Source organism: Xenopus tropicalis, chromosome 7 (genome assembly GCF_000004195.4).
Source record: "Xenopus tropicalis strain Nigerian chromosome 7, UCB_Xtro_10.0, whole genome shotgun sequence".
NCBI classification, from domain to species: Eukaryota; Metazoa; Chordata; class Amphibia; order Anura; family Pipidae; genus Xenopus; species Xenopus tropicalis.
In genome coordinates this window covers 51,957,064-51,980,220 of record NC_030683.2, presented here as the reverse complement: position 1 = coordinate 51,980,220, position 23,157 = coordinate 51,957,064, and the positions used below count along the sequence as shown (strand labels likewise).

Sequence of the window (23,157 nt, the reverse complement as noted above, 5' to 3'; positions counted from 1 at the left end):
CACAATACTCAGGAGTTTAAATTCCTGCCATGCAGTGCAAAGGTTCTGAGTTCTGTTCATGATTTTGTATGCTCTCCACATGTCCATATTCATTTCCTTCCACACACTAAAAAAATATAGCCAGTTTGATCAACATCTCATGACTGCCCTAAGTATGCAAATATGATAGGTACTCTAAGTTCTAAGCTCCAGTGGGACATGGACAGATGTAAATGATGGCAATCATTGTAAAACATTGTGTTAATATACTGTATATACATAATAGATAATTAAAAAAAAACAAATTAAATTATTTCTATAGAAGGAGTGAAGATCGTCTACTGAACTGGTGGTCAATTAAAATGCTCTTACCATTCTCAGCACTGACAAATATAGTGTATATAGCAGTGAAAATGCAAGCTCATTTTGTGATGCATATGCTCACATTTCAGCACACAAGTAATACACACACACAGGAAAAAATACAACAGTAAAACAGAACACAGATTGTAATTATAATTGTTTCATTGGGATAGTTGTGGTGTTGCTTTCATTGTCAGCAAAATTATATAACAAAATACAGTTATGATTTCCAAATGATAATGCATTTTGGCCCTTTTGTCAGAAAGATCACATACTCCTGGATCTTTAAACCACTTTGCAGCTGGAGGTACATTTGAAGCATTTGACATCAATGTGTTCAAATATCCCACGGCAATGAAAGGAGCTGAAGAACCATAAGAAATATATTTAAATCCCTCAATGCACTGAGTGAATGCTATATCCTCCTCAAACCTTTTCTTGCCCTTAAAAAAATATTTTGTTTAGAAAACACTATGATATGAGGGCGATAGACTATTTGGTTTCTTCTATGTAGATGCTCATAAATTAATGCATATAAATAATTTTTGTTTACTTTATCTCCTTGATTTCTCTTTTGCTAGACATCAGACAGAAAAGTTAATTTCCAAAATCAGACATGAAGTGCTGAGTCCCTTTGCATTTCATTTCTTAAGACAAATTTGGGCTCCTGATCAGTTTTTGATTTTGGGCTCAAGGGCAGGAACGCTGTATTTTCACTTGCAGTGTCCTCAGTTTCTGTAACTGCCATTTCTAAGTCCTCAGACCTTCTTCTTGCATCAGTTAGAATTCGTATCTGTTCTTGTACAGTTTCAAGCAAAATTTTCACTTCTTGTTGTTCTGGTATTAGACAGCTGTTAGGTGGAACATTCACCTTGACAAGTTCATTGGAAAATGAGTTTTTACACCTTTTGATGCCTACTGTTTCTGAAAGATTCTGTGTTTGCATGCAGGCATCATCTAGACCCATTGAGGGTATAATGGGAATGGAGTTGGCCCTAGACGTTGAATAACCAATCGTGTCCTTTCGCTCCAGGTCATTAAAATAAGATTGTGTTTCTCTTGAATGTGGTTGCATATTTATTGAGTTATGCTGTGGATGAATTAAATCACTGGATGAACACCTAAAAAGAGAAATGGAGAACAGTTTCTTTGTTAAAATTGTTATTATAAGCACAGTGAAATATTTTTTTTATTATACATTACAAAATGTATGAGATATGGAATAACTAATAAATTAAGTTGATATTTTTGGCAGAAAATGTTGTGTGACGTACAAAGTTCATCAAAACGAAACTTTGGTTTGTATAAATGTTAACATTAAAGAAGAGTTTTATCATTTAAATAAATATGGAGTTATTTTACTGTGTTTATTAGAGCACTAGCTTTCCTGTTATTGTGCTAGTTGAGAATTAACACTAAATTTGCACACTTGATGTGCTTCCTCAAAACGTTAGAAAAATGTAGATAGCAAAATACAGGCCATCATTTAAAGACACCCAACTTGCAATTGCTAGAGTTGCTTAGGGACACAAAAATCACACTCATTCACTGTGGACTTCAGTCAGCCCTGCATTTCTCTCCAGTTCATGAATATTGTGCTGATAAATGTAGACAGCACTGAATTAATTCAGAGCTGGTCATTGCTTTAATTCTGGAGCATAAGGACCTGCTCCAACAAGCGGTCATGCTGAGGAAGATTGCAAAGTGCAAAAGACATGAGGGCTTGTGCCTGCTTGAATTTAATGGAGAAAACCCTTATTTGAACTAAATATATGCTGTAAAATTTGCCTTAGACAAGTCATAAATAATGAATTTTTGCTGCACAGAAGCAGATTTCTTTAGTTTTAGTTTAGTTAATTCTTTAGTTTTCTTTGGCTTCAACTAGCCAACCAGTATTTCTGCTGAAACTGTGTCAAATGGCAAGGGTAACATGAATCTTAAATGCAAGGATTCCCATGCTACACAGAAATACGATATACAATGAGTGCTTGTGCAACTGCTCTCTGTGTACCATAGTGAGTGGCCCTTAGTTTTAAACAATAAAAAAAGGTTTCATAAATTCCCCCTCTAAATGCATTGAGCAAAGAGATAGGGAGAGAGAGAACATTGTTTTACTGTCATTGAAAGTCAATGTATTTAAAGGAGAAGGAAAGGTAAAAACTAAGACAGCTTTATCAGAAAGGTAAATACAACCATAAGCACTCACAGAAAACTGTTATTTGGGTATCTGACTTCCTCTTTCAGAAAAATTCTTCTTTCCTGGGGCCAGAGTTTGAGCAGTTCTCTCCTCTCTCCCCTCTCCTGCTCCCCCTTCCACAAGAATGCTAAGAGCTCCCTCTCCCCTCCCTTAGGAATGTGTGATCTGAGCTATAATGGCTAGAGCTATACAACAGGAAGCTATGAAGACCAAGCTAAATGGCAGCTGCAATCTTAAGCAGAACAGTAAAGGTTCTAGGACTCTTTACTCAGGTATGGTAATGCTTTCTGCAGAATAAATATAGTGTTCAGGTGGCACTAATGTGGTAAATCTATTAGCAGTATAATGCCAAAATCTTTAGTAGTCTGAGCTCTGCCTGTCCATGCACCAAGATGACATTAACATTTTTAACTTTGACATTAAAAAAGCAATTGGCAGAGAAAGTTCAAAAAGTAAAAAAAAAACGTCTCTTGCTGTGTTAACACTTTCTGTTTAAACAGGAAGTCATTAAAATGATAACTGATTTCTGTAAAGAAATGAACCTTTGAAATGCATAACATAGACTCTTTTCTTTCCTTAAGCAGCATCTCACTTTCTCTAAACAAGTCCTAAAAAAGCTGATGAAGTAAAACAACCACTTTCAGGGATTAAGGTTTTCACAAAGGGAAACATGCATACACTGAAATACCTATACCCTTTATAAAAAAATTTAACTATTCATAGTACCTAGAATTCTCTGTGACATCTGTGTTTTTCTTTTACTTGGGGGGAAATTTATCCAGTAAAGGATTGTAAATAGGGGCTACCAAAATCCCTTTGGTTTATATAAAGGCAAAACTTGTCATATATGCGTATCCTCTTATATTCAGAGAATAAAATATTTTTTGAAAAGAAAATACATGAAGTATTTGTCAGCAAATTCCAGGAATTAATTGACACACAGGTGTTAAATGCAGTCAGGGAAGTTTTCTATAGCAACCAATCAGATATTTTCTTTAATTTTCTAACTTGGACACCATTCTAAGTAAATGGCTAATTGGTTGCTCTTTTTAATTGTACTTCCACAATCTAGCACCTTTGTATGCAAATGGACCCACCCACAATCGTTTTTTTCATAAGTGACTTCTAAGTGAAGTTTTCATTTAAGTTGTTTCTAGAAAACATTGAATACAACAAAGGAGATGAAATAGAGAGAAGAAAAGTAGGGAGCAGAGAAGAAGGTAAGGGAAAGAAATAGGGAAAAAGAAGAGAAAATACAGATTAAAAGTAAAATAATACGCAGAATGTCATTGTACCAATTCCTATTAATTCTGTTGTAGCAAAGGTGCTTTAGGTATTGTGGTTCTAATCACACCTGTCTGCTTTAAAAAAATGTGCATTTAGGTGCATTGCATGAGCTGCAAAGGGAGGTCTAAAGGAAAAATGGTTAACTTTCCCTCTCATTCCGGGAATTAAATGGCAGCTTAGGTTAGAGTTGTTTTTGTAGGTAAAAGGGAACACAGGTCTGGCTGTTACTACAGTATGACAGGCTACAGTAACCAGAGAGAGACCTGTAAAAGAGGCAACCTGTGGGAAAGCAGGTACGGTGAAAGTCCATATACTGACTGGTGAGAAAGTGCCTCTCTGGAGAGCTGTAGTTGAATAAATGGAAAAGCCATGAAGGTATTGTTCACCTTATTTGTGTCTGCCACTGCCAGCTGAGTCCATTCCCATAGTACCTACTGTCCCTTTAATTACTGTGCTACTGTCCTTACTTAAGTTATTTATATATTTAATGCTTCCCAAGCTTCTGAAAGGTTACTTTTAGTTCAAAGAGGCCTGAATCATGTATGTCTGCTACTTGTTTCTAATTTGCTCCACAACTATAAGCTACTGGATTCCATGCAATCTGGCTTTTGGCATGTACATTCAACCAAGACTTACGTAAAACTGTAAATTGTCTCCTGTTTGCGAAAGCTAAAGGACATTGTCTGTACTGATGTTCTTAGATTGGTCATTTGCATTTCATAATACTGTATATACCATTTTCTTCTATTCTTCTTCTTCTTTATACTTTGTCCTCTTGATATCCATAATAAGTTTGCATGCTGGTTTTCTTCCTACTTTTGTAAGGGATCCTCCTTTCCTTTATTTTTTTTTTTAAATCTCATAATCAGCTCCCTTTAGTGTAGAGCAACTCAAGGCTTTATACTCAGCTCACCTTTACATGCAAGAGCCTTGATAGTGCTAGGAACAAAACAACAAGCAGTTTTGGCTTGAGTAGGGTTGCAGTTGTTTCATTACTACCAATATTTCATGCTTGTTTGCTTTGCTTAAAGGACACTAAAATGTGGCATGTGATTTAAGCTTCAGTGTTTCTTAATCTCCCTATTTTTTTAGAATATAGATCTATAGCGTACTGTGGATAGAGACCCAGAAAATCCCAGAGCAGTCCAAATCCTCTTACAGACTTAGCAGATGTATTGGAATCATACTGAAGGACAGAGATATGAACTCCAGAGCTTAGACAAGTTCAAAAAGCTCCAAAATCTCAAACACAGAAATTACAAATGTGAGGACAAAACTGATATTGTAAAATATCACAAATTTAGAATTTTATTTTTACTGCTGATTTTAAAATTTAAAAGAAAGTTCAAAAATATTTTAAAAAATAACTATCATGGCATGGAAATAATAATCCATGTGTTTAATGGACTTTATACACAACTTTTTTGTGCTTTTAATCTGTGTTTCAGATGCAGGTTTCGGTGCACTGTATCATCTAATTGATATTAGCTCCTTTATATTCTGTCTGTCTGTCACGTGCATTCAGATTTGTGCTTTATTGCAGCCAAATTTCACTGCATCCATTCATATTCCAATAAAATAGAAAGATGCATTTTGAACTTTTGTACTGCATTTAAAAATTACATATGGACACTGGGGCAGATTTACCAAAATATTTTTTGAATTGTTGCCCAAAAATTCAAATTTTTGAAATTGTCGGGCAAAAACCAGTGTCACAGATTTGAAACCTCCAAAGTTTTGAGGCAAAAGAAGGAATCAAAAGATGTGTGACTTTTTTTTTGGCAACTTTTAGCACTAAAAATCCAAATTAAAAAATTATCTGACAACTAGTAAATACCATCCTCAGTGTGCATTTTAAAACATGTAAAAAACAACCACATGTAAGTGCTCTAAAGAATGCTTTTTATCAATAGGATTTATTGCACATTATCTGTTTTTCCTTTTTTATTTCATCTGTAATTTGTTTCACTACCATGCTAGGGAAAGTATAACATTGGTGTCAGAAACCAACTTTTTAGCAGGGATGCCAAACACTCCCAGAAAAGAAAAAAAAAAACATTGTGTAGTGCTTCCTCTTTATTTTGTTTGTCCTGTACTAAGTTACCAGTAGGATAACAGCATTTACAAAACAGAAACAAAGGCCAGTTGGAACAGATGAAAGAGCAAGAGCTTTATTAAATTATTTATATAAATGTATTTATTTAAAAAAAATAAAATACCAGACACAATCTTCGCTCCCCATGTTGTGTTAACTGTTAAACAGCAACAATGTATTGGACAGTAGACAACAACCATAGGCAGCAATGTTTGGGTCTTGGTTTTTCCCCAGGAATATATGGCTATTATAGAGGGTTAAAGCTTGTATAGTAGCCATGATATGCCTCTGGCATATTCTGTGCAACATAAAGGCCTATTGCAAAAACACAATTCTGAGATGGGAATTCATCAACCACAGGTGGCCAAGTTACATCCCCCTGCTAGTCAGGTGTCAACAGAGAATAAAGCACCATGCTGCCTGGATGTGTGGACCTCAGAATTGCTGTTTTTGCTCTCTGTGAACCTCTGGGTGAGGGCTATATTTTAAATTCCAAACTTATTGCAAAGCAAATTAAAATGAAGTAGTATGACACAAGAGAACCCTGGAGCTAACCCCAGTCTGAACACAGGGTTAATTCAAGGGTTTCCACAGTTGGCTACTTCAATAGACACAACAACCAAGAATCACATGGGCCAGATGACTCTTAGGGCCCTATTTATGATTGCTTGAGCCTTCAGTCTGACGCAACTATTATTGGAACTTCACATGAATTACTTAACTCCTAAAAGCTGAAAAACGTTTTATTTTTTACAAAAAAGCAAAAAAGAAAAATTGATAAGATAAACTGGCCCAAAACCCAGCATGAATTTGAAAACATACACAAGCCTTCAATAATGATTGCTTGAGATAAAGGCTCCCACTTTACAGTAGAAATACTAGTCACCACAGTACTTATTACTCTATTATATGAGTTAGTTGTCCTGCATAAAAGTAAAATGAAAATCATTTTAAAGCAATCTATTGGAGGAAGAAAATGTATTTGTAAACCCTGGTGGTAGGAAACCAAGATTATTTATGTTTTTAGCATGTTCTCAGAGGAGAGTATTAATTATGGCACAATGTGGAGCAGAGCAATATCAGGAGGACATGTGACAATGTGTGCTCATCATTTCATTTAAGATATGGAAAACATCCTTACTCTATCCAACCAGATGTAAAATAGGTCTCACTACAGCCCTCTCCCTCTCCAACAATGTCTTGAAGGTCTATGATATAGTCGTACCCTTTGTATATAGTGAATAGTTGAAAAAAATCAGTTAGGTCTTTATCGCCCATGTGTTTAATAAAAACACTATAACTAAAATAATTCTAATAAACCAAAGGATTACCAGTGTGACTTGTATATGGGTAAGATGCTTTTGCTGACCTGAATAAACGCTTTGCACAAATCTCCAAGAAATTTAGAACCATGGTTGTTACATTCTTGTCTATATGTTTTGGGGGGCTCGCCACCATATCAAGTATTCCAAAGTGTGTGGAGAGATATGGTCAGGTTCTAGAAAACATCACTTTTCAATGGTTGAGGGTACCATTCTCTTGCTTGTACAATGCTATTGGTAAAAAAAATCACACTACTTGCTCATTCACTTTTGAATAGTGGCCACTGGCTGGCTCTGAATGATCTGCAAGTTAGGAGGTGGGTAGTGAGGGAAGAAGGGTTGCCTACTTGCCTACCCCCCAACAGCTCTCATGAATATAGGGATGTAAATCACATGCAGTACTATATTAATGGGAAACATGTAGGTTTTTGCACTCCATTTTGGAACACAGACATGCAACTATTCTATAAAAGTGGTGGTCTGCATCCACTTTTTGCTATGCCTGCTATGTGTTTCAGGTTCATTAAGAGTTATTGTTTTTATCTAGAATTAAATGGATCAGAAACCTGGACATTTTGAATTACTGCCTTCTTGCAGAAATGGGTAATGCAATATTTTGAGGTAATGTTTAAACCTCTCCATGTTTTACTAGATGATGCTCCTTCATTGCAATGGCAATCCACCTTTAGGAGTGCACAAAGAAATAAAAGTTGGGAGAAGATTATGTAAGTGTAAATATACAATGTATTAGAGTTGGTGTGTATGTGAGAAGGGGGTTGTAGCTTTGGTAGCAATGTCCATAATGCAGGAAGTTTGTTCATGGGTGTGCAATCAAGGGGTCCAAGACAGATGCTGTCATAAGAATATAGCATACTAGTAAGTTTGGTTGTGTCCATTATACCAATGGGACATGATGCAGTTTATAGCTGGGCCTAAGAATACACCACAGTTCAATTGCATGCATTATTAATATAACTGTGGGCTCTCACAATGATCAGCACCCCAGAAAGTTGGGATATTGGGCATTAAAATTAGCTCTTAGTACAAACTTGATCCAGTGACTGCTCCGATTGCTATTATGGATTTAGAATTTGTTTCCCCCTCTGTGGCAAATTGGAAAGGCTTCACGTGTTTTTTTTTCACCTTCCTCTGAATCAGTCAGCAGTTCAGCAGGTTTATTTTGACAAAAAAAAGTAGAACTCATTGGACGTGTCTTTTTTCAGTGCAAATTTTTGTCTCCTTTTTATGAAAGCAGTAGATAAATGATGAACAGAGTAACAATTTTGGTTGTTTATGGGAGATATGTGTTCTTTCAGTAGCAATTTATTATGAAAGGAAACATGTATTTATCAATCACATTATCAATGTAGTCTGTGGGATTTTTTTTTTTCTTTTTTGGTCATCTACAGGTATGTACTCTATCGCTAAAGAGTCATTGCTCATCCTTCGCATGTAACAGTGACAAAATTACATGATTTTTTGGATTCGGTTAGGCTAGGAGCAAATCCGAATCCTGCTGAATAAGGCAGAATCTTGGCCGAATCCCCCACCGAATCCTGGATTCAGTGCATCCCTAGTAAGTAACCACAAGGGAAATTAAGATCTCTTGTGTTTATTCATATTGATATGCCTGAACCTAAACTATGACTAATTATATATCTGTGCCTATAGGTCTGAGTTTCTATTAAGACTATCACAACCTATAAACATATTTTTACATAGGTTCAGTTTTCTGTTAATGCTAAATATGCCAAGATTGTTACATTACACAACTTTAGTACTAAAACTGTGAACAGTTCTCTTTAAATAAAAATGTTATTCTGAGCGGGTCATTGCTCCTTGATCACATCCTTCTTCTTCTATCTTGATATTTTTGAGGCTGCTTTGTTTTCTTTCTCTTCCTTTTATCTTTATGGAACTAATAACAAGTACCCTCTTTTCTCTCCCCTCCCTTTTTTATATATGCGTAAGAAGTTGACGTTGAAGTATAAAAAGAATGTTTACTTAACTCCACATTTCTTTCTTTATATATTTTTTATATTGTAACCTATTATGTATGTGACCTCAATACAAAAAAAAAATGTAACTTTTTGCTCATTTATTTCAATAAAGCCCTCCTTGAATACAATGGTCACAATAAGAATAAATATTGTTCAGATATAGTAGTAATGTAGAATTCTGGTGAATGAAGCATGGCTCCAGAAGCACTAGGTATGCAGTTGGTGTTCATTACAAGCTATATTGGTGGTAAAGCAGAAAAAAATCATTCAACAGCATTTGCCAGAACAATGTGCTTCGAGGATCTGCTTCTTCATTTTTATTGTGTTGCATTAAGATTTAGGTACCCTATATAACCATTTAACAGGATCCAGTAAAATGCTGAAGATGTATGGTATTAGCACTGTAGTGGTATTAAAGTAGAAGATATTTTACTAAATACTGTTACAAGCAGTTATTTATAATTTGATGATTTAACTTTAATAAACACATTTCTTTTGGAAGGAGATTCAAATATTTTATGTAGGATTAAATTAGATAAGTAGCTAAGTTCTTATCACTTCATATCTTATATTGTGTTTGCAAAAAATATGACACAGTTAATACACCATAGAAGAAGTGAAGTTCACAGCAAAGTGAAATATAGTCAAACACACTGCCATTCCTTTGAAGGACTCTGAAAATGAGGACAACTCTAGAAAGAAGGAAAAAGGAATATAAAAATGATCGTATTATTTATTATTCCAGACAAAAGTCAATAAGAAATTATAGAGAACATCTCCCCTAGCCATCTATGTTTAAATATTTCTTTGATTTTAATGTTTCATCCTCTAGGGACATAAGAAAGTTACAGCTCACAAGAAAGATTAAAGAAGATAAGTTTCTACATTTTTTAATCTTGAGATTGATATTGCATTTTCATGCTCTAGTGAATTTCATCACCTACCCTTGGCAAGTCATTGTGTCCTGATCTATCAGGCCAGGCTCTTCAAGTTGCTGATATGCTGGCCCTGTAATTCCATTGAGGCGGCCTCGGGGCAGGGGGGGAGTTCTCCGAAATGCATTTCTGTGTAACATTTTACTCCTCTGACTAGGACTGCAACATGATGAAAGGTTTCTGCAAAACAAAGAGGAATGATGTAGATGTTATTATTTGCCATTACTTATGTTACATTGAACTGTGTACCATGTTATAGTAAACTGTTAAAATAGTATAGTAGTAGATAGTAGTCTCTGTCACTATTTTTAATCAGGCTTGCATATATTTTACAACAATCTCAACATGTCATGTATGACTACAAAGCTGTCAGGGGAATCTGCAGCACTCAGACACCCTTCACTGTCTATCAATGATATGCACAAAAAAAGGGAAATGTTCTTCCTAGTGTAGACACTGTTGCAAAATGAATTTTCCTGGTGCTCACTTGTCACCACCATTTGCCAAAGGCAGATTGTTTCCCATTCTCTACACTGGGAATAAGTGAAGGATGCATGTAACTGCCATGGTTATACCTTAGAAATCCTCCCTTGTCAAATTCTATATGTGACTGTGCTATAGGCGTAGGTAAAATGTCCTTTCACCTTAGAGTGATGAGTACATGCATGTATAGACAATGCAACAATGTTTTAAAAAATGTATTTTCTCACTGTCTTCAGTGAAAACTCTTAATATTGATGCATGGTAAATAAGGTGGGTGAAAATAAATTATACCCTATTTCTTATTTTCATCAGTGAAGTTCGTCTGCATCTCTATAACCTAATGTTTTCATTTTAAATTCCACAGACTGGAACACTTAAATTACAGTCATAACTAGACCCATTCTTTAAAGAGATAAGTGAATATAAACTTTTTTTACTTAAAGGCATCATTTGGAAATGGGGCAAAATTAAATACAAAGCACCATGTATTTGCCCACAATGCCAAAATTTGCCCCCCTCCCAGGGACGTGCAGAGAAAGTGGTGATTTATTTCCTGTCTCTTTTCTGCTGCAGGATACCATCTCTGTACATGGGCTGAAGTTAAACACGCAGAATACACAGTATATACAATATACACCATAGTGATAGTTACAAGAACACCAACAATATGTCACTCTGACATAATTCCCTGCCCCATTGAAAACAAAATAACTAGAAAATAACTACAAAATTTAAAAACATTGAATAATAAACATGTATGTTCAGAACGTGTCCAAGTGATAAGTGCTTCACAAGTATAACTGAAAGTGATACGTGGAAAGCACTTATAATTAGGACACTTTCTGAGCACTTATCACTATAAGACTGCAAAAGTTTTACCGAAAATGTTATTTTTATGTACTGGGTATAGCTACAAAAACGTGAATGAAAGCAATGATTTTTTGAGAGTGTGATAATGTGGTAGAACTGCTACTTAATGTGAAGTTCCATCTTATGTTCTGTTATCTGCCTTTCTGTTAGACTTGCTGATTCCAGCAAGGATAGGGGTTAACTGAATGTTGTGTCTGCACCAATCAGGTGCTATCAGAGACTATGTATAGGACCCCTGTGGCTGCAGTTCCTTGCCCGAGCAAACAGATTTGGTGTGGGTGGTTTGGCTGTCTGTAAACCTGCAAATTATAGTTAGCGCTTTACTAAAATCTTAGTGTTTGTTTATTGACTTGTCTGACCCTGTTTTGTGAATAATCCATTGGTGCTATATTTAGGTTGTTTGAATTACCGTGTATGACCAATGAGCTAACTTCTGAGCTCTGTGTTCCCTTAAGCCAGTGATCCCCAATCATTGGCTCGCGAGCAACCTGTTACTCACCAACCCCTTGGATGTTGCTCTCAGTGCCCCCAAACCAGGTAGTTATTTTTTAATTTCTGACTTGGTGGCAAGGTTTGGTTCATTAAAAACATGATTTACTACCAAATAAAGCCTCCTGTATTGATAGTGTGCATAGAGGCTACCTAATAGCCAATATTAGCCCTTATTTAGCACCTCCTTGAACTTTTATGATGCTTGTGTTGCTCTCCAAGTCTTTTTACATTTGACTGTGGCTCACGAGTAAGAAAGGTTGGGGATCCCTGCCTTAAGCTATACTGACATTTAGTTCAGCAATTCCTCCTGCCTTTCCCCCCTCTCTAGCAGCTTTGAGGCTGCAAGTTTCTTGTGTTTCAGCATTAGCTTATTCCTTGCCTAAAAATTACTTAAGGTATTTCCTAGAACCAATACAGGTCTCCTCCTTTCTCCCTCTCTGTTTTTTTTTTTGTTTTTTTTTACTTTTCTCCTTCTCTCCCTCTTTGTTCTTTCTCCATTTCCTGCTTTCTGATTTGCAAAAAAAGGTGCAAATATTTGCAGTCCTATCTCTCTTGATAAATAAACTCACTATATTTGGCAATTGCAAATACAGAAATTTACTGGAATATACTATTTTTTAGATTAAAAAACATTTCATTTAGTAGTAGACAATTTGTGTAGATTGTGTTTATTTATTATCATTATTATAATTTATTAGAATTAGGTTATTTATTAGAATTATGCAGATATTTCTTAGGAAATTAGAATTAAAATGGATTCATACATGTCATCCAAGACATGTTGTGTAAGTTTGTCTTTGCGGAGTAGAGAAAAGGCACCTAATTATTTGTGGTTAATTGGTCAAAAATCATTCTTTGCCTAAAAGCAACATTTTACAGCAAGCAGTATAAAAGCGTTCTCTGAAGTGTTGTCTGTTTTTTGAGGCCTTTGGCTCCATGGTGACGAATGATGCATCTGTGGTCAAGCTGATCTATGAATGCTCTGTGATCATCCAAAAGATTTACGGATAGCTTTGAAGTCTTTCCAGTGCCCTGTTATTTTGCAATAATTTATCAAGCAGCCAAAGTCTTTTTATGAAATAATACTTGTCTTTAAGCCCTGTTGTAATGTGGTATCCTGAAATGTGCCATTCTTAATAATGTAAGATTATTCCTTACATTATTCCTATTCCTTCTAAAATGATCTATACTTAAGATTGTAATATATAATACTCTATAATATATAATTATTTTGTAATCTCTACAGAGCACCATTCCAAAATCTACCATATTTAATTTCATTGACGTAAACATATTTGGTTATCAGAGCAGACGGAAAAGCTTATTTCCAAACAAAAGCACTAAAATTTGACAAGTGTTTTGTTAATAGATTATAATCTGCACTAAAAAAACAGGTATTTGCAGTACTGGGTTTATATAGTTTATATAAAACCAGTAGGTGTTTAAGCACAGTCACCAGGAAACTGCTGTTCACAAACCAACTACTGTACAGTCTGTTCAGATACCAACTACAGTCATTAGTGTAGCACAAGTTGTTCTGATCACCATATGTTGATCTAGGTAAATTAAACTATACTGAGTTTCCTTCTACTCAAGTCTGATAGTAGATGGGAGACAGGGATATTAATATACAAAGTTATAATGCTACAGGAAAAAATATTAGCAGAATATTTACCCTGTGGAAACATAGCAGGATATTTTGGTACTTGGTCAAGACATCAGTCCGATCATCTCCACTGTGTTGAATACTTCTAAATATTAACCATTCCACACAATGCATGCAGAATTTATGCTTATTAAAAATACCATATTTGAGTTACAGTATACACATATAAATATACACAACTATAATTCTAAAATGAAGAAATAGCTTTTAAAATAAGGAGCTAAAGCCATGGCCATATGCTGATTTATTACTTACCTATGATGCTTTATTGACAGATTTCCTCTGTCTAATGGAGGGGAATCTGAGAAAGGGCGAGTTTCTGAAAAGCTGGACTCCATAACCTTTTCTCTTACTGGCTCAGGATCTCTTTGTGAATTTGAATACTGTTGATACATTAGCATTGTTAAATGACATTCTTTTTTCTACATTGCACACATAATATTCTCAATATGCTGAAATAGATTTCCAAACATCTACTCTACATTTTTTTTTTTTTTTTTAGAAATAGTTGTACTGAACATTGTCATGCCTCTCCAACATCTTGAAGCAAGGGAAACCTTACTGAGTTAACTTTTAACTTTAATTCAGTAAAAAAGGCAGCTGTTAAAGTATTTCATGCTAACAGTCCCAATGGCCGGCATTAAGGACCACCACCAATCTGCTTCTTACTATACTGACAGAAAGACTGTGACCAAATCAGAAATGTTTTTTTTACTCCTATAATTCCACAAATGCTACAGTATCATACACAGAAAAGTGGTGAACAGTTAGTCTTGAATACAACTTTAAGGAGAGCAGAGCACCCCCATCCCATTCTAAAAAATCTATAAAGAAAAATTTGGAAAAAATAATATTATTTTGCATTGTGTGCTATGTTAAAACAATTTCATCAGCTGAGAAATATAAATTGTACTCACATTATGCATTTGAACTCTATTTTCTCCAAGGGACTTTGCCTTTGCTAACAAACTGGAAGCATGGAGGCAGTAATTTTTCCCATTCTGTGACTCTTTTAATTGTTCTTGAATCTTTTTTGTTTGTCTTCTAATATAAAGTGAGAATCGTTTCACAAAAATGAATATTTGCATAGATATTTAGAAGATACAGTTGGTAAAATAGACATACTCAAAATATATTTAATTATAGTGGTATTTTTAGCTATGAGCACATGAAAAATGAGTTGTATGTAAATTTTGGAAAGGCTCAGCAGGAGAATCATGTAAAATAAATATAACAGAACATAGGAGGTATTTGTGTTGCTGCTGATAATCCTGAGTATTAAACATGACACTGATATTTCTGTTCAAGAAGGGTGAAGCAAAGAGAACAGATACCAAAAGAGTGAATAAATGGAAAAGAGCTGAAGAATATCTTCATCAACAAAATAAAAGAATGATAAGGGGTACATGGGAGAGTATGGGAGGTCATAGCTTAAAGCAGGGGGGAGGCCTGAAATGAAAAGGGAAAAAGATATTGGGCAGAAGAAAGAACAGACTGGAAAGTGACAAGGAAAAGGGAAAATAAGATGCAGCATACAAAAGTTTCCAATTCATATTCAGTTTTGTTCTTTTTACTTAAGAGTAGAATCTTGACTTGTGAAAAATTAAAAAAATATAAGTCAGTGGGGATGCATGGGTCATTTACACGTTAGTTATACTATACATTGTTGTGAGCAGTGCCTGGAGTGTCTCTACCTAGAACAATTCTATCACTTAGCCAACCTAAACCTAAAGAGGTGTCAACTTTGTTTCTGGGAGTTGTTGTTGCACAAATTATTGTGGTGCTCCAGAATCCTGGGCTTTCACCACAGTGACATAGGAAGGTTGTTTATACACCCTTATCACCCTTTAGATCTACAAAAGTTCCATCACAAAATAGTTTACTATGAAGTATAAAGCACTTGACTTGGTGTGGCTACAGCACATGCCTGTGCCCATAATGATGGTGGCCATAGTGAAAGCATCAGCTAATAAAAAAAAATCAGAACATATGTAGACTATGATACTTGTGCCTTATAGAACTTTTATCGAAGACAGTTAGTTGTGTACATTGGTTTATGTGGCAATCATGGCTACTTAGACACTAATAAAGCATTTTATCTATTTATAAGAAATAATATACATTGAAATTACATCTTTAAGCAATTGCAGTGTTACATGTAAAATAACTGGCTTACTTTGTCTTGCAGTAGAATGCTGCACAAATCACACCAACTACAACTAATCCGAAGACGATGCAGGAAATTGATAGTATTTGTTGTTGATATACCTCCTCACTCTCTGAAAGTAAGCACACATTGATTTGAAGGAGGTGAATTACAGAGAAATAGGGGCATGAAAGCTTTTTGCTTCCTGACATTTTGAAGAAAGCAATTCATTTGCATAGCTATAACTTTGAAACCTGTTGTATAACCCTGACATTTTAAACACTTGCTTTATTAGTATTTTAAAACATATACTTGATTTTTTTCTATTTCTTTCATTTTTATTGACATTACTTACAAATGTTACACAGATGAACAATTAATGATTCATTTCACAATGCGATGGAATAAAAGCTTTTGTGCGCACATTCAACTGCTGCATGTTATGCACAAAGGTTACACATTGAACATATGTTCAGCCGCAAGAACTTGCATCCAGAAAAATGTTAGATACATACAAGAAAAGCAAACTTGACATTCCTTTTTTGTCAGAAATATTTTTTGAAAAGTTAAATTGGTATATATTATTAGTAAAAAGTCACAAGTCACAATACAAAGGGGCAGACTGAAGAGTCACCATCTGTATTTGGTGCCATATACATTATATACATTTATCCTGCCATGTCACAATTCTGCCTTTTTTGCCAACCATGACCACTGCAGTATTCTTATAAGCAATAACAAATCTATTTCATGATACCTGATTACTAATTTCTTCAAAAACAAGTAAAGTCCATTCACAATCAGATCCTTACCTCTACTAACACAAATTCTTTTTCCTAATTCCACTTCTGCCAGTCATTTTTATTTCTATCCTGTTACTGTCTCTGAAGTCTCTGGACTTCTCTTGTCATCCCCACTCACTACTTCTTCTCTTCACCTTATGCCTTCTTCTCTAATTAAGCACTGTGCTATGAGCTCTGTTCCCAGCCTTAACTTTTCACTGACTTCTGGAACTTCCCCCTCCATTTAAACAGGCCTGTGTCAAGCCTATTCTAAGGCCACCCTTGACCCACCCATCCACCCTTGACCCAATACTGTCCTGTCTCCCTTCTACTGCTTGCCTCCAAAATCTTGGCCTGGCTTAGCATCTTTGATATAACTGTACAAATACTGTAATTGTTCTTTATTTGTATGTATTATTGTATTGACCCCTGTTTGTTATATTATTTATTGTACATAAGTAGCACATTTATTGATACTTTCAACTTGCACATCACCATTATTATGTCCTTGTGATATGAACCTTATGCTCTTTGCTAAATGAGAATTATTTCTCTTGCAACATTACTTTCTCTGTTTCTTCCCATGTTACCTATGATATATTGTGTTTGAAATAGATAATGCAAAAAATGTACAGCACCAACCTTTCATCCCACAGTGGTGGGATGAAAGGCATAATCTTTATTCAACAAAATAAATGATGTGCTAAAATGCATTGACATCAAATGAGCATGTGTGTTTTACATCAAAATTCCAAAGAAAGGTAGCATCTTATTAAAACAGGTTATTTCCCCATTAAAATAAATAAAAAAAAATAGAAATCCTTAGAGCATAGTGTACTTGTAAAGTAAGGGCGAAAAAAAGTATGATAATATTTTGTTGCTAAATAAATCAGTAATAAACCTTTACTTGGTGCAAGCCTATGGTTAATGTCTTTCCTAAATAAGAACAAAGGACAATCAGTAATCCATGAATTGGCACCTCTGTGAGTTTTTTAACCTTCATTTGAATATCAAGCTGAACAGCTTTCAAGCTAATTACCAAGAGGGGATGTTTTCTTCAGAAATTAGTAAAAACATACTGTGAAACTCCTGTGAAAATGAGGCCCTGAGAGGTAGAATAACATAAATTGTCTGGACTCTATCCAAGTCTTCTAATTTAACCGCAGAGGACTGTAATGTCATTAAGCCTGAGACAATTATATCAACTAAATATAGATTTCAAAGTTTAAAAATTACTGAAGAAAAAGCAGGCATTATAAAGAAAACAATAATTAATCAAGTTATTTTAGAAACACTATGGGGCCAATTCGCTAAAGGGCGTTGACGCATAAGGCATAGTTTTATGCATTAAAAAGTGTTTGTTTATTAAGTACCGATTCATCAAAGTAATTTTGCATGCATTACTACTCATATTGCATGCCCAATAACCCCAATTATCGCAAAGCAGTATTTCCATTGCATTGCAGTAATTATCTAATAGAAATAATACTAAAGCATTATTCACAGACATATTTGAAGTGTTAAAACCATTGAATATCGCAATAATTACTGCTAATATTAACACCTACTTGGAGTAGGTGTTACTCAAAAAACATTGCAGTTCGTGAGCGTTTCTGAAGACAACATGGAGTTTGCAGACAAATTTTTGTTGGATTGGGAAGAAGAGAATTAAGTATGTGACAGTCCTAGACACATGTATCCTCGAGTTTTCAGGGAAAGATCAACTCTAGAGGGATTATCAGAGAAGGAAATAGTGATGCACTATAGGTTAAATAGAGCAGCAATCTATAGCCTGTATGAGGTACTGGAGCCTTATCTGCAGCCACTAACTAACAGAAGCCATGCTGTTCCTGGCATTGTCAAACTTCTGTGCTCCCTTAATTTTTTTTGCCACAGGAAGTTTTCAGAAAGTTGGAGGGATATATGGTGGAGTGTCACAGCCCACATTTTCACAGTGCCTTGGCCAGATCCTGGATACAATAAATTGTAGTGTCTGGGAATTATATCAAGTTTCCCACCAATATAAATGACTGGAACACCATCAAACGTCAGTTCTATTGTGTTAGTGGCATCCCAAATGTGCCATAGGTTGCACCCATGTGGCATTTAATCCTCCCCTAGACAAAGAGCATATTTTCCGGAATCATAAAAGTTACCATTCTCTGAATATAAAAATCGCCTTTAACGCTAACATGAATATCAGGAGTACTGTGTCAGGATTTCCAGGCTCCTCACATGATTCTTACATTCTCAAGAAGTCCATACTATATGCTGATTTTCAAAGTGGACAAATGCCTCATGGATGGCTTTTAGGTAAGTATTTGTGTCATGTCTATCAGAAGTTTCCTAGATTTGCTTTCTGTCTCCCACTGTCAAACCAGGGTCTGGCTGCCCTAAGCATGGTTTGCAATTGCAAGCGGGCCCTCTTTTGATAGTGGGAGACTGAAATCTGCTACTTGTAGGGGCCCATTTACTTACTCACGAACGGGCCGAATGCGTCCGATTGCGTTTTTTTCGTAATGATGGGTATTTTGCGATTTTTTCGGAAAATTATCGCGACTTTTTCGTTACCAATACGATTTTTGCGGAAAAACGCGAGTTTTTTGTAGCCATTCCGAAAGTTGCGATTTTTTCGTAGCGTTAAAACTTGCGCAAAAAGTTGCGATTTTTTCGTAGTGTTAAAACTTGCGCAAAACGTCACGCCTTTTAAGTTTTAACGCTACGAAAAAAGCGCAACTTTTCGCGCAAGTTTTAACGCTACGAAAAAATCACAACTTTCGGAATGGCTACGAAAAACTCGCGTTTTTTCGCGCAAATCGTATTGGTAACGAAAAAGTCGCGATAATTTCCGAAAAGTCGTAAAGGCGCCGAAAAAATCGCAAAAAATACGAAAAAATCGCAAAACGTTCGTTTCCAATCCGAATTTTTTCCATTCGGACTCAGATTCGACCCATAGTAAATGTGCCCCGTAGTGTCAGCCTTACACTGTCACATCTGTTGCAAGCGGGCCCTCTTTTCACAGTGGGAGACTGGAAGCAGCTTATTTGATTTTAGCAACTTATTTCACCTATTTCAGTGCTGTCCAACTTCTGCGGTGCCGAGGGCCGGAATTTCTCTAGCATACATGGTGGAGGGCTGCTAATGGAAGCCAGTTTTGACCACTCCCCTTTTGAAACCACACCCACTTCAAACCACACCTATTTTATTACAATGGTGGTAGCACAGCAAAATCCCAAATGCTTGGTCCTTACTGTGGGATATCAACCATCATTCATTCGTGAAAGAATTATATTATGTCATATTAAGATATACCCTTAAATTCCATATGCCTCCTCCTCCCCTGTGGATAGCACAGCAACCACCAGTACATAATTACACACCTTAGGGACCATTTAATGGCTATTTCAACAAACAACAAACAAACTCCCACAACAAACCCCTGCCAGGATCACCTCCCACAAGCAGCATAGGGCAGAATATGGTACACACAGGCAGCACTCTGCCTGTCCTATGCTGTCTGTGTGTGCCATACTCTGCCTGCCCTACCCTGCCTGTGTGTGCCATACTCTGCCTGCCCTACCCTGCCTGTGTGTGCCATACTCTGGCTGCCCTAACCTGCCTGTGTGTGCCATACTCTGCCTGCCCTACCCTGCCTGTGTGTGCCATACTCTGCCTGCCCTACCCTGCCTGTGTGTACCATACTCTCCCTGCCCTATGCTGCCTGTGTGTGCCATACTCTGCCTACCCTATGCTCCCTGTGTGTGCCATACACACAGGTAGCATAGTCCAGACAGTACCTATGTCTGAGGTGTGAACAGGTAAACAATGGGGGTGATTACAGCCTGAGCCTGAGGTGTGAACACTGCAGGGGTTGAACAATGCAGGTATTAAAAGGTGTGAACAACACAGGGGATTACATTTTTAAACAATAAAGGAGGATTACAGCCTGAATCTGAGGTGTGAACCATGCAGGCGGCCAGTTAATCTGAGTACTGATACCATTTAAAGCTTACACAAAGGTAAGCCATCAAAGCAGCCAGACAGGTGGGGGGCCACACAGAGGCGGGCCACCAGTTGGACAGCACTGGGACCTATTTTATTTCAGGAGATGCTGGCTACCCTTGTTATAGGTGGCTAAATGCTTAGCTTATAGGTGGCTAAATGAATGTGCTTTTAATGAAGCACAGGTCAGAGCACGGTTTGTAATTGAGAGAACGTTTGGTCGGGAGGAAGTCTGATTTACAACCCCAGTAAAGTGGCCCAAATTGTAGTAGCCTGCACTGTACTGCACAATATTGGCAACCGGCATGAATTGCCTGGGTTTGTGGCTGATGACCTAGATGACCCAATTCATCCCATACATCCTGTACAAAGTGCAGATGACAGAGGCAATCGAGTACGGGGAGAAATCGAAAACAACTACTTTGCTTGTAAGTACCCACAATCTTTACTAGAAGAAAAAAGAAACACAAAACAACATCTCAAACAATACTGTTTTTATTTCCAGTGAAATTAGTTGCACACTTCCCAAAAAAATGCTCATAACTGACTCTTTGTTGTAAGAACAGTCCTTTCAGGACTCTGTATTGCATTTTCATCAACAATAAACCTTCTCTTGTGTCCTCCATGTGTCCTCCAAGCTTAGTAAACAATATTACCTGCAATGGTAGAAAGTGAGGATTGTTTGCCTTTGCTTCTGCCAGGTGGTAATGATGAATCTGTTTTACAAAACATTGAATTCAATTAATAATGAGAAGAAAATACACTTCTATTTATTTCATTACACCTACCATTGGTGACATTTTTGTCTGAATCAAATACACCAGTGACACAAGTCACAAAACCTTTTTGGAAGGACCACCTCCAGTTCCAGACCTTAATAAAATATATGAATGCTTTTATTGTGTTGGCTAGAATAAGCAATCCCATAACAACGTAGTCACTTTTTGTTACACATTGTTGCCCAAATTAATCCCTTTCTTTCAAGTGTAACAAGTAGAATAATAAGGCATGCTCTGACACAAACCCTACTAAACTACTGCAACTTGCTACTAAGTGGCCTTGCTAACTCCCATCATTCTCCCTTATATTCTGTATTAAACAATGCTTCCAGAATGATCCTCCTTCATAATTTGTTGTTGTACTCAACAGCCTTGGGTACATAAGTAGTGCTGATAAAGATAAGCGTGCGTATGTATGCTTGCTTTACTTTTATTTATGTATGTATCTACGTATGTATGTCTCATGCCTCCATCTACTTTCACCTCTATCATGCCCCAGCCTACCTTGGTGATCTTTCATTTTTTTCAGCTTTTTATTACCACCACTGCTGTCTTCAATATCGCTGTTGTCCCTCCTTTCCATCACTTGCCTTGCCAAGGGTTTTTTCTGTAGTACTCAGGCGATGATTGCACAGCTGCACTTTCCGCATCCTCCATCTCGTGACTCACAGCGTAAATGAGCAAAATGACGGAAGTCATGTGGTATGCGATGCGCAATGTTTACGTGCGTAATAGTGGGCGCTAATATCGTGTGCGCTAATATTGCGTGCGCTAATATCGTGTGCGCTAATATTGCGTGCGCTAATATCAGGTGCGCTAATATAGCATGCTATGAAATATATTGCATGCTTTAAAGTATCTCGGGGGGGTAAAATTTTCTGGTGCAGCAGGGTGGCATGCCACCCCTTAATTTCTGTTGTCCTAGGCCCGGGCCTTGGTGGCCTTGCCACAAATCCGGGCCTGGCTAGACTGCAGGCAGGAAGTTGCTTAAAATGGAAAAAGCTTTTAAAGCTGTTTAATCAGGTATGGTAATGGTTTATGCAGAATAAATATATTGTTCTAGGTGGCACAAATGTGACAAATTTATTGTAAAATGCCTCAATGAGTTTCCTTCTCCTTTATTGCTTATTTAGGCAGCACTTCTGCACTGTGGACCTTGCACCAGATAAAAAAATCTGCCATCAGGTGCATAAGCCAGCCCTGTTCTTATCTCTTACCATAGAGCATGCAGAAAGGACAGGAACATAGTGCAGTCTGCATCTTTTGCCTCTCCTTAACTTGGACATCTTGATGATTCACAACTAGGAGACAAGTAGGTGGACATGAGGAGGCAACTTTTGTCTCCCAACTCCCATCACTTATGAATATAGTGCTGATGAATGCATTTATTTTATATATGCTCATATGCAGCAAATACCTGTATGCATATAATGAAAAGCAAGAAGGCTAAAAATACAGGTCTGTCTTTTGCACTTTGCAAACTGTCTTCAAGTTTTTCAATGATTCCTATGGATTGGGAGAAAAACACAATAACTTACTTGTAAAAAAGGATAAAAATCAATTTTTTTTAAAATATTATTTTTGCAAGCTTGTAAAAAACAATACACGATTCTGCACTATTCCACTGAGAGTACACCTCAAAGCATACAACATTTCTTTGATGAATGTAAAGAACAGCAGAGAAAAAGCCTTATTTATCTCAGGTAAAAGGAGCAGAAATCTTTGATGTACATTCCAACTGCTCATGTTCCCCCCCCCC

At 36.5% G+C, this 23,157-nt stretch overlaps 1 protein-coding gene across 2 annotated transcripts in view; it reads right to left on the bottom strand.

The window, feature by feature from the left end:
* Positions 1-481: 481 nt before the first annotated feature.
* Positions 482-23,157, bottom strand: part of nrg3 (neuregulin 3) — a 361,800-nt gene continuing 339,124 nt past the window's right edge. The window contains exons 4-8 of one of the 2 annotated variants that reach the window (XM_031904763.1): positions 15,866-15,968; positions 14,607-14,733; positions 13,945-14,072; positions 10,188-10,358; positions 482-1,463 (exon numbers count right to left, since the gene is read on the bottom strand). In XM_031904763.1, coding sequence (XP_031760623.1) covers positions 953-1,463; positions 10,188-10,358; positions 13,945-14,072; positions 14,607-14,733; positions 15,866-15,968 — 1,040 coding nt within the window. In that variant the 3' untranslated portion in view covers positions 482-952. The remainder of the gene's footprint in view (positions 1,464-10,187; positions 10,359-13,944; positions 14,073-14,606; positions 14,734-15,865; positions 15,969-23,157) is intronic. The other variant, NM_001114241.1, reaches the window with a different exon arrangement.